Source organism: Microtus pennsylvanicus, chromosome 21 (assembly GCF_037038515.1).
Source record: "Microtus pennsylvanicus isolate mMicPen1 chromosome 21, mMicPen1.hap1, whole genome shotgun sequence".
NCBI lineage: Eukaryota > Metazoa > Chordata > Mammalia > Rodentia > Cricetidae > Microtus > Microtus pennsylvanicus.
The window spans coordinates 33,934,843-33,946,870 of NC_134599.1; the positions used below are offsets into that span (position 1 = coordinate 33,934,843).

General features: G+C 49.7%; 1 protein-coding gene across 4 annotated transcripts in view; it reads left to right on the forward strand.

The window, feature by feature from the left end:
- The first annotated feature begins 479 nt into the window (after positions 1-479).
- Positions 480-12,028, forward strand: part of Prkce (protein kinase C epsilon) — a 524,437-nt gene continuing 512,888 nt past the window's right edge. Inside the window, exons 1-2 of one of the 4 annotated variants that reach the window (XM_075955631.1) lie at positions 488-878; positions 1,078-1,621. In XM_075955631.1, coding sequence (XP_075811746.1) covers positions 1,274-1,621 — 348 coding nt within the window. In that variant the 5' untranslated portion in view covers positions 488-878; positions 1,078-1,273. Of the gene's footprint in view, positions 1,622-12,028 lie in introns of all 4 variants that reach the window. The other 3 variants (XM_075955633.1, XM_075955632.1, XM_075955630.1) reach the window with 3 other exon arrangements.

A 12,028-nucleotide genomic window follows, 5' to 3' on the forward strand; every position in this document is an offset into this window, starting at 1 on the left:
GGCGCACAGACTCGGCCTGCGACACTCGCCCCCGCATCCCAGAGCCGCCACCCTCCCGGGTCCCTCGCGAGTCCTCCCTCAGCTTCCTCGCACGTCGCCGCCACCGGACCGGGCTGACCGGCTCGCTGCTGTTTTCTGCTCAGCTCACTTTTCCCGTATTGCTCCCCCAACCGGCAAAACTTTCTATTTCCCCAAACACTGTCGCGCGCGCGCGCGCGCGTGCACACACACACACACACACACACACAGACACACACACATACACTGACGTCTTTTGCGCATTTCCTGCATTAGAGGGAGGGAGAATCGCTCGCACGGTGATCGAGGGAAGGAGATCGCGGGCTGAGCGCTCTGGCCGGCGGCGAGCCGGCCGTGCCGAGAGCGCGGACGCGGATAGCGAGGCGGGCGGGCGGGCGGGCGCCGGCGGCCGGGAGGAGGGGCCGCGCCGAGTCGCAGTCCCTGCCCCGCCGCCGCGCTGCGCACCGCCGGGTGCCGGCCTGCGCCCAGAGCCCGAGTGGCGGCCACCTCTACCTCCCGTGCCCGCGCGGATGTGAGATCCCGGGAACCGGGCACCTCGCGATCGCCAGCTGCGGCACTCCACTGCTTGGCCCCAGAGGCGGCGGCCGGGCTGGCTGTGAGGCTTGTGGATTTTTAAAAAATTTGGCTCCGGGGAGGACCATTTCCTCTCGACATGCATCCCTCCGGATAGACAGCACATCCCTCAATTCACCCTCCACCCCGCGCCGTCCGAGGCAGGCGCTGGGTGGGCGAAGAGGATCCGGGTTGAAATCTGCGCCCCCGGTTCTCGTCCCCGCCCCGTCCCGTCGCCCCCTCCCCCTCCGGGACTCGAAATTGCCGGGGGATTATGTTTCGGAAAGGTAGGTGAGCGCCGGGAGCGGCGCCTGCTTCTCCGCACACGGACCCGGAGAACCAGAGAGGCAGCGAGTCAGCCCCCGCGGCTTGCAGCGGAGGCGACAGCTTGTCTCCTCCCGTGGAGGTGTCGCCAGTGGTTGGGGGGGAGAGACTTGCTCCAAAAACGGACGTCTCCAACTCTCCCCCCTCCCTGTTTTCCGTTAGGAATCCGGCGAGGAAATACATGCACTCGCTGAGAATCGCCGGCGCCAGGGCGCAGCGCCACAAGGTGTAGCGAGAGTGGGGTGGGGCGAGAGGGGACCCAGGAGTCCCCCAGGCTCCCAGCGTGCCTGCTGCCTGCTCTTCATTCCTGCCCTCGGGGCGGACGGAGTGACCCCGGCTCTAGTTCCCCGCCCCGACCATGGTAGTGTTCAATGGCCTTCTTAAGATCAAAATCTGCGAGGCCGTGAGCTTGAAGCCCACAGCCTGGTCGCTACGCCATGCGGTGGGACCCCGGCCACAGACTTTCCTTCTGGACCCCTACATTGCTCTCAACGTGGACGATTCGCGCATCGGCCAAACAGCCACCAAGCAGAAGACCAACAGCCCGGCCTGGCACGATGAGTTCGTCACTGATGTGTGCAATGGGCGCAAGATCGAGCTGGCTGTCTTTCATGATGCTCCTATAGGCTACGACGACTTCGTGGCCAACTGCACCATCCAGTTCGAGGAGCTGCTGCAAAATGGGAGCCGTCACTTCGAGGACTGGGTGAGTCCAGCCCCTCCACGTCCAGGAGCCCGGGGTCCCAGGGAAAGACCTGCTGCCTCGGGATTGGTCGCGAGGCTCAAGGATGTGTGTTTGTGTGTGCATACATGTCTCAGTTTCCTTGAAGATGCACGTTTCATTTCGTAGCTGGAGAGACATACACATTAGGATAAGAGAGATGAGATTTGCCAGGTGGGCACTATCTCCGGTCTCCTTTGTGCCCTCCCGAAAATGGGCAGTACAGGGGGCTTGCGAGTTGGGAGAGCCCAGGAATGCAGGTGCATAGCTTGGCAGAGGGGACCTTCAGCAAGTGCATGGTGGGCTGGCTGAGTGACTGTGTGTGTGTGAGGGGGGCTCTCTGTCCTTGGAGAGACACGTGTAGCTCAGACTGGAGGTTCTTGTGCAGCCTGGCGTTGTCCTGGGTAGCCCAGTGAGTCGTTTTAAAGATCCCTCTGATAGGAAGCCTTCTTGTTCCTAAATCATTGGTTAACTCATCTGCTGACATACAGCAAGACGGTGTCAGCCCCAGAAACACCAGGCCAGCTTGTTTTGCCCTTCTTTTTAGAATGCTGTATTTTAAAAAGGACTCTGTTTGTGGTTATAGAAGTCGGGACTTAGAATCTTAACGTGATATGCTTCCATGCTTTGATTGCCAAGACGCTGTAGGATTAAACACTATTTTTGAAATTTAGTTAATTGTTAACTGATTACACTGTCAAATATTAGGGATTTGGGGGGGGGGAAAGGCCTTGCCAATATACCTTAAACCAGATGCATTCAACCTTGGCACTTGGACAGTTAGAGAAGCCAGCCTCTCCCACCCCCTCTCTTCTTGGAGGAACAGTGTTAAATTAGGAAACGAATAGCTCTGTCTTCAGGTTGGCTACATGTTTCTATCTGGAGCAAGTGTTGCTATGGATGAATGTATTTTCAGGATTCTTTGGTTTGCACAGGGAGCTGTCTGTGCTGCCTCATGAAGAGTTGCAGAAGACCCGCTTTCTGCTGAAAACACAGATAACTTCACGAATATCTTAGGGGTCAGAGGGTGCGCGTGTCCTTGGCATATCATTTTACCTCATATTTTAAACATTTTTCATGGACGTGGAGTTTTAGGGGGAAATGGGAGGGGGAGAATCTGCTCTTTTTCTGCTCCTGCCTGTGATAGTACCTTCCGGGAACCATGGTTACTAACAGGGCTTTCAGGACAACCTTAGTAAGCCACAAGAGCTGAGCTCTGGGAGATCTGTGATTTCTACTTTAGACAGCAGGGCAAACCATAGGATCCTGAACTCGACTTTCCTTTCCTTCTGCTTCGCTGTCAATCTACTGTTATTTATGGTGCTACCCAAAGGGCCTTGGAGGGATCACTAACTTCAGAAACAGACTTGAGTGTTAAACATCTGTGGTTTTGCATACAAAGGGGAAGAAAACTTTGAGTAGAGTAGCAGGAAGGTGGGGTGCTTTGCAGGAGGTGCTAAGAGGGGATAACCAGAGGGCAGAGATCAGTGAAGATGAACGGCAGGCAGGTCTGTGTTTTCCACACGCACGCTCCAGTTGGAAGGATGCAGCAAAGAGTGTCTCTGATAACACTGAACTGAGGTCTGCTCCAAACGCAGGGCAGAACAGGACAGTGCTTTCTCTCCTCCGCTCTTCTAGGGAAGTGTGCAGTCAGAGCTTGTTGCTTTATAGCCATTCTCCAAGGCTCTTACATTTATGCTGGTTTTGGCTCTAGACCAGATCTTCTAGTGCACAGGCAAAATATCCAGACAAGGACATTGAGTTCCAGAGAAGCTAAGTGGGTACCCAAGGTCGCACGGCAAGCACAGGTGGGTTGGAGGTTGAGCCCTCACCTCCTATTGCTCACTGTTTGCCCAGTGGGGAACAGCCTGTCTGGCTTCTGAGGCTATTTATTAGCCCTGCAGATTCAGATGCTGTGGCCCTGACGTTTTTATTGTGTGCGATAACGTAAAGTGCTTTCAAAATCATTATCTCTTCTGCCTTGTAGCAAGTGTGAATTGGATATGACAGGCACTGGACAGATTAAAAACAAGACCGAGAGCAGTCCAAAGAATGAATCGAGTGGTGAGCTGGTTGGGACCGGGAGATGCTGGAGGCTGCTCTCTGAAGTGAATACGGGGACCCCAGCAACAGTGCCCAGAAGCCTGGAAACAGTCAAGTTGCAAAGGGACCACCTTCCCCGTGTCTATCACCCAAGTACACCCACATCATCACAGCTGTAGGTAGACTTTCCTGGGCTTAGACCTTGAGTACCGTTCTGGGAAGAAATGGAGAGATATGCCTGTTCGTAGGTGTGGCTCTGAAGCCGGCCTGAAGTGATCCGATGTGCTCCTCTCTTTACTATGGGGGTACCTCCGCTGGCTCTGCACTCGCCTGCCCACTGAGTTCCCTATGTGATCCAATTCTACTAGGAAATCTTACCATTTTAACTCGCCCCGGGATAAAATAAGAGGCCACAGGTTACTCTCCAGGGACTTGCATTTCTCTAGGGAGAGGACACCAGGCAGATACTGAAGTGGTCATTCAGTTCCAAATGAGTGGCAGGCACTACAGTAGGTTGGGAGTTCAAAACCAGAGTGTGCGAGGAGGGCTGGGGGAATTCAGGAAGGCTCCTGGAAGGAGGGTACGCATGCACATTGAGTGTCAAAGTTTAGGTCATGTTCAAAGACACACCTGGAGAGGACACAACGTGCCAAGCTTGGACCCCGCCGGCAGAAAGGCGTGGAGAGAGCCTATGTTCGGGCTGCAGAATGGATAAGCACGGCTGAGCTGACGACATGGCAGAGCCAAGTTTACCCAGCTTAAGTCTTCTTATTTCACTGCCACCTGAACTATAACTTAATATATATATTTTTAAAGAAAGCAAGCAAATACACAAGTAAAAAAACCAAACTGGTTCTTTCACTTTGTACTAATCTTTCCTCAAGCCCCACTTTGCCTTATAGAGCCACAGGTTTGGGTTTGGTGGTTTGGGCTTGTTTTTGCTCACATTCAAATAAATAGGGATGTAAAATGCAAAGAAGGAAGCTCATCCCAGTCAGTCCCTTTTCACATCGCTAGGGATGTGGGACTGAACATTGACGTTCTAGAGCAGAAGAAAATGTTGAGGACCGAGGGGGAGAATGTGAAAAGCACAGGCTGTGGGAACGATCTCCCAGTGAAGAAGACAGACACTGAAGCTTATGACGACAGCGGGGCTGCTGTAGACAGAGCCCGAGGCAAAGAGAAGGCCGGATCCGAGCTAAGGTTTTGACGAACTAGATGAAATGCTGCTCTCCTGGATGTGCATAGCAGTCACTAGGGAAAGGTACTAGGGAGGGAGGTTCGCTGCCCGGCCTCCTTAGAGCCATTGCTTCTGTGCTTTGAGATAACCGTGAAGAATCTGCACATTTAAGTGGTCTGTCCTTTGAGTGGCTTGCTCTGAGAAATACAGCTAACATAGGAACGGTGGGCAGAGAAAGGGCTCCAGAATCTATGGTGGCCAGAGCTGATGATCAGAACGTCATTCTTTACTGATGGCCACATTGTTCCTTTACTTATTTTTATTTAATTTAGCATGCACACTTATGTGTAGTCATACACGTGTGTGTGTGCTTGCGCGCATGCATGTGTGTGTGTTTATGGATGTACGTATGGCGGTCAGAGGACAACCCACAGGAGTTACTTTTCTCCTTCTGCCCAGTGGGTTCCGCAGCTGGCCTCTTTCCCAGCCGAGCCCCCTCTTTAGCTCTCTATTTCTTGAGACAGAGTCTCCTCACTAAGGAGGAAGTTTGCTTCCTCTGGTCTGGTTAGCCGGTCACTGGGTTCCACTTATCCTGCCTTCTAGGCAAGGTGCTTGGGGTTACAGACCCCTGAGGCAGCACCTGGCTTTTGTGTGGGTCCTTGGGGTTGTGCAACAAGCCCTGAAATGGCTAAGCCATCTCCTAGCCCCATATTTCTTAAAACAAGACTTGTAAGAATAATTGTGTCAACTATACACATTAGGATTCATACTCGATGAGGCAGAGGTTGAGTGAGGGCTAAATGTGGGGTCTTTTGCTTAGGGGACACAAGCTAGGGAGAAGGTCTTGAGTGCAACCTGTAGGGGACAGCTGCTGGCCGCTTCACTGTCTGGGTTTCCTCACTTACTGCTTCAGTAATGTACAAAGTGAGCTCAGCTCGCTCTTTGACCAGTGCTATGTTGGCAGACATCTTTGGTGTGTGCCAGTCCCTTGATGTATCTTGTCATGGATACATTTATTTATTTATGATGTATTTATTGATTTTTAGAAATGGGGTTTCTCTATGTAGCCCTGGCTGTCCTAGAACTCACTCTGTTGACCAGGCTGGCCTCTAACTCAGAGGTCCTCCTGCCTGCCTCAGCCTCCTGACTGAGGGTCTTAAAGGCGTGCACCACCATGCCGGGCACAGATGCATTGGTAATGTAGCGGCTATGTCTGAAGATCGCCGTCCTCTGAGAGAAAAGGAGTTCTCCAGAGAATCTGTCCCAGTTTGCTTTCGGTGGCCAGGATAAATGACTCTGACCAAAATTAACTTGAGGGGAAAAAGTTTATTTTACTTCGTAATCTGTCAGTGAGGGAAGCCAAGGTAGGAGCCCCAGGTAGGAACCGAGGCAGGGACAAGGAGGAACACTGGTCACTGGCTTGCTTTCTCCGGCTCATACCCAGCTAACTTTGTCATGTAACTCAGGACCACCTGCCTAGGAGTAGCACCGCTCGTGGCGGACTGGGTCCTCTTGGTAGCAGTCATGAAGGTACATCACAGACATGCCCCAGGCCAGTCTGATGGAGAAGAGTCCCTTCTTCCCAGGTATGCCAAAGTGACAACTGAAGCTCACTGTGACAGCTGCCACAGGTCCATGCTGGGTCTAGACTGCTTGGGTTTAAGGCCACCCTTCCCCACGACCTAAGTCTTCTGTGACCTTTAGTGAGCCATTTAACCTTTTCTGAAATTTGGTTTCTTCCTGCGTACAAAATGGATGATGGTAAAAATGATCTGCCTGAAATGATGGCTGTAGGGGAATTGAGTTTATATTCGCAGTGTGCTTGGACCAATGCCTGGCCCTTAGTATCTCCTCAAGGAATGTTTCTTAATTGCCCAGCTGAATGCCCCGGCACTGGGAAGGGTAGGCTAGTGGACTGGCTCTGCCTTGGTCAACAAGAATCACTTGAGGGAGATTATTACAGTACCACTGCCAGGGTCCAGCCCCTAACTATTGGTTCTAAGAGCCCCATGGGTCCTGGGGACATGGCCCTCCTGATTGGGTCCTTGTACATCACACAAGGACATGTCTCTGTCTTCTTAGGGAATTTCTGAAGTTTTTTCAGTGGATAGGATCTATAAAGGGGGCATGCTTAGGATGGCAATTGTCCATCCAAGATCCCTTTGTAGACGGCTTCCCTATTGCTATGATACTTGTCATCTAATTCAATATTGCTTCCCTTGGCATATAGGGTATTGTATAACTATTAGTTCTTGTTCTAGGCCTAGCATATCCATACTCCTGCTTTATGGCAGTCAAGCATACTCTGTGATCTGTTCCTCCCTCCCTCCCTTTCCTCCCCTCCCCCTCCCTCCCTCTCTCTTTCCTTCCCTCCCTCCCTCTCTTTCCTCCCCTTCCCCTCCCTCCCTCTCTCCCTTTCCTTCCCCCTCCCTCTCCCCCACTCCCTCAGTACCCAGCCAGTGTAGTGAATAATTGGGGCTCTCTTGCTCCCCAGTGGTCACCTGCCTTTAGAATCATTGGGTTCTCACTGTAGTTCCCAGACACTCACCGGTTACAACCTTGGACATGTGACTTAAGCCCCAGATGCCTGTTTCTTGGTTTGTAAAATGGAACAATGAGAATTCTTAACTTCCTAGGTTGTTGTGTGGATGAAGTGAGGGAGTCCTATGAAGCTCACAGCGAAAGATCTGGCCATAATGCATTTCGGCAAATTGTGTTAATATCTGAAGACTTACGGGTTGGTAGTCCTAGATTTAGATGAACATCTTAAGATGAACATGTGGCCCATTGAAAGACATTTTTTCTCCTTGCTCTGTGAATGTGTTTTTTATAAGAAGTCTTAGATCATCTAAAAGTAAATTTAATTTACTTGTATTTAACAATGTCTGTTTTATTAATCCTTTGAGAATTGTGTGTTCGTTGTATTTTGATTATACTCATCCCCCCAACTCCTCCCAGCTCCACCCCTCTTCCTTGCCCACCCAACTTGGTGTCCTCATTTCTCCAAGCTCATCCACTACAGTCTGTGCTGCCCACTTTCTCCTAGGCTTGTGGCATCCACTGGAGCGTGGTGGACCAGCCAGGTGGCCATGCCCTTAAACACTGATTCTCACTCCCTCGGCAGCTATCGATGGGCAATAGCTCCTCAGCTCTTAAAAGCAATTTCATTACTTTTGATCAGATTGCTTTGGCGGACCTAGGAATTATTGCTATTGGAGACATTATTTATGGAAGATGATTAGTGATCAGAAACAGGAGCAATTTGGAGCTAATGTTTGGTTTGACTGTACCAGCCTTACTTGGTTTGAGGATCTAAATACATTTTCAATGCTGTTAGCTTTAGATTCCTGTCTCCAGACCATACCGAACTTGCAACCTCAGAGTTTATATGTAGGCTTTTCCTAGTTTCAGCGACATTTGATTGTGTATGGTGCAGCTAAAAATCAATTTGTATGGTATTGTGTGCCTAGTTCTCCTCTTCTTAATTGTCCTTGACGTCCCTCATTTTCGCCTCCACCCCATATCTAGTCCATAGCAGCAGCATCTGCCATGTCTGCTGTAAGGATCGATTCCCAAGTGTTATCATCTTCCATGCCTCTCCTGGGCCCACGTCACTTACCTTGCGTCTGGATTATCTCAGCCGTCCCCTAATTGGTTCCCCCTTGCCTGAACTTTGTCAAAAAAATCCCTCAGGGGGAAAAAAACGCAATTCCTTCCTGTAAGACAATCCAGACAAGCCTTCTGGGCCTCCCTGGCTTGTTGCCTACTGCTGTCCAGCTTCACCTTGTTTGTGAGTCTCTAGTCCTAAGGGCCTGGGGTCACCTTCGGCACACCATGTACCTGCCTCAATCTTCCTTCATTTCTCTCCCATTTTTCTAGAATGTTTCTTTTACAGTGAGCTTCCTGGTTCAAACATTTATTCGAATGTAACGTTCCCAGGAAAGCCTTTTCTAGTAGTCCTATCCAAAATGTCACTCTTTTTCAGGATTTATGATTTTGTCTTATTATTTGATTATTGTTTTGAGATGGAGCTTTACTATGTAGCTTGGGCTAATCACAGCCCTCGGTTCTTTGGCTTCAACCTCCCAAGTACTGAGATCACGGTCACCATGACTGGCTTTCCCAGACATTTTACTTCTTTAATTTTAAAGGCTTATTAATTTTTAAGGTAGCACACAAAATAATGAGTTTCATCATGGCATTTTTATATGTATATGGCATTGTACTTGGATTGTATTTTTCTCTGCATTTCCAGTTTATACGCCATTTTATACATTCCTTTACATGGCTTCTTTTTCCCTCATCTTTTTCTACACTTCATATTTTTCGTATTCATTTCTTGTCTAACATTAAGACAGAGGTTCTCTAGAAACAGAAGTTTTTATTTCATTCTGTCTTCTCAGCACCCCAGCCAGAACCTAGGTATTGGTGCGTGCTAACAGAGAGATGTGTATTCTCTCAGTACTTACCACGCTAACAGAGAGATGTGTATTCTCTCAGTACTTACCATGGTGCAGCGCCTTGGCGGATACTGGGGTGTTTGTTGGTCACACAGAGGTGTGTGTGCCACAGTTCCTGCCTCTGGGGAGCATGAGAGCTTGACATGTGTTTGGTAAGACTGAAAGGGCAAGCATTAGATGGTATTTCTTTTTCATAGCAATTTTTATTGTTTGGGAATTTTGTACATGCATGTAATGTATTTTTTTTAATGAAATTCATCTCCAATTCCCTCCCTTCCAATGATTCTCCTACTCACCCCACCACATATTCTCTCCCAATTTCATGTATTCTGTTTCTAAACTCTCTGAGCCCACTTAGTGCTGCCTGTATGTGCCTGGGTCTAGAACCATCGAATAGACAACCTCTCATCACCTGCATCCCTCTGCAGCAGCCATCAGTGACCTCAGCGACGGATGGGACCTTATCAGCCCCCTCCCCCATCCATGCTAGACTTTTGTCTGGTTTGGTGGTGTACAGGTCCTGTAATGTGGTCATAGCCACAGTTCCATTGTAGGCACCATTTGACGCCTTATTCTACAGTGAGCCTCGAGCCTTGCAGAGAGAGGATGTGATGCAGCCAGCTCCCTAAGAGCTGAGCTCTCTATGACTTCCCATTGTCTGAGTGTAGGGCTGGTGTGGTCCTCTGTCTGCACTGATCTCCATCCACTGCCACAGGAAGGGTCTCTGGTGAGGTGAAAAAGATAGACTAACTTCTCAGTTGGTTCAAGCATTCGCTTTGTACAGTTCAAAGAGAGGAGGAGGAATTTTTGGGAAGTCTTTGAAGGCATTCCGACAGGAGAATGCGCTCTGATTTCCACAAATCAGTTTGCACTACACCAAAGACTTTCCTTTTTAACCAAGCCTAAAGTTTCTAAAAGGGGGAGCTGTGTACCATCTGGGTACCCAGAGCCTGTAGAAGGTGCTGTAGTCAGAAGAAACACAGGAAGAACATTTGTCCTTATTTGCAGGGTTTATTAGCTTTAAATTCTTAACTGGGGTGTTATCTACCAAAAAAATCCTTGCAGTTGGCAGTGACAAGACGTGAAATTTGAGACAGCAGTCCCTGAACTCACGGGGCTCACTGATGCATGTACCTGCACAACTTCCAGTGGCTTCACACAGGCTGAACGAACTCCAGAACAGGCCTGCACTGTTTTACATAAATAAAAGCTTCACTTGGCAAAACATATTTCTCTCCAAGTTCCTCTGGGTGTATATGGGCTTGTTAAGTAGTTACAGTCTATTATAACGCTAATCAGCAGGGCTATACCTGGTTGAAATTTAGTTTTCTGTCAGAAAGCATGTGAAGTGGTCAGAAGCCTATGCTGGACCGAGAGAATCATAAGGGCAGGAATGTACTGTGTCAGTGCAACTCACCCACATCCAAACAAAATAGAATCTCCAGAGGGAATGACTTTGGACTTCTCTGCCAGGCCCAGAGGAGAAACTCAAGCCTGCTACCAAACTCCGGTTCTGCAATGACCTCTTACCTCATCTGTCTTCTTCCCATCCTATCTCTCTCTCCTTGAAGTGTTACGGAGGTCGCCTTTAAGCCAACTGTGTTGCTGTGTGCCTGTAACCCTAGCCAGCATATTTGGGAGGTGGGGGCAAGGGGGAGGCTCTTTTATTTAGTAGCATAGGCGAACACTCACTGAGTTTGCCACCCAGGAAGTATTTAAGGTCAGAAATTAATCAATTCATGAAGGGTTTGGAACAAAAACCATGGTGGGTGAATCTAGAATTTATTATTGGGGACGGGTATGCTTTGGTGTTGCCTGTATCCACCTTGAATAGAGCCTTTGGTTGTTTCTCAGAGCATAGCATCTCCTAGTGCCAGGCAGATGGAAGCATCTTGTGAATGGGAAGTGTCTTTTCTCACCCATCTGATGGCTGTCCAGAGTGTGAGCTGTACGGGAAGTCTGGGAAGCCCACTCAGCAGTTAGTCAGTGGACTCTGGAGAGGCCCGCTCTTCCAGGCCCGTCTCGTAGGAGTGCCCGTCGACACATTCTCCAATCAAGCGGACTCACGATGTGCTCCTAGAAACTCAGAATCTGAGCAGAAAAGGAAGATGGTAGGTGTAACCCCCTCAAAGGGAGTGGCGCGTCTAGAAGGTGTGGCCTTGTTGGAGTGGGTGTGGTCTTGTTGGAGGAAGCGTGTCACTTCCTGTTGCCTGCAACATGTAGAACTCTCAGCTACCTCTCCAGCACCACGTCTGCCTGCATGCCACCATGTCCCACTGGGATGATAATGGACTGAGCCTCTGAACTGTAAGCTGTCACCACAATTCAATGTTTTCCTTATAGGAGTTGCCGTGTTCCTGGTGTCTTCACAGCAATAGAAACCCTAACTAAGACAGTGGGCCAGACAGAAGCTGCTGAGCAGTAAAAGCAGCGTCTGGCCTTCCTTTCATCCACCAGCGGATGTTTATTGAATACCTCCTGTGCTGGGCACCTTGTCACGTGAGCAGAGAGCCTATTGGCCGTGTTTATCAAGGAGTATCAGAAAAGCCCTGGTGTGTAAATTCACAGCTGAGAGGAAGCGTTTAGTGCAATCTTAGAGAGTGTGGCGATACCTAGATCTACCTCTGCAGGTCCTGGTGGACTGATAGCTTCTTTCCTCGGGGAACTTATTGACTCCACTAACGCCGGTCAGTCAGTGGCACTGTGCTT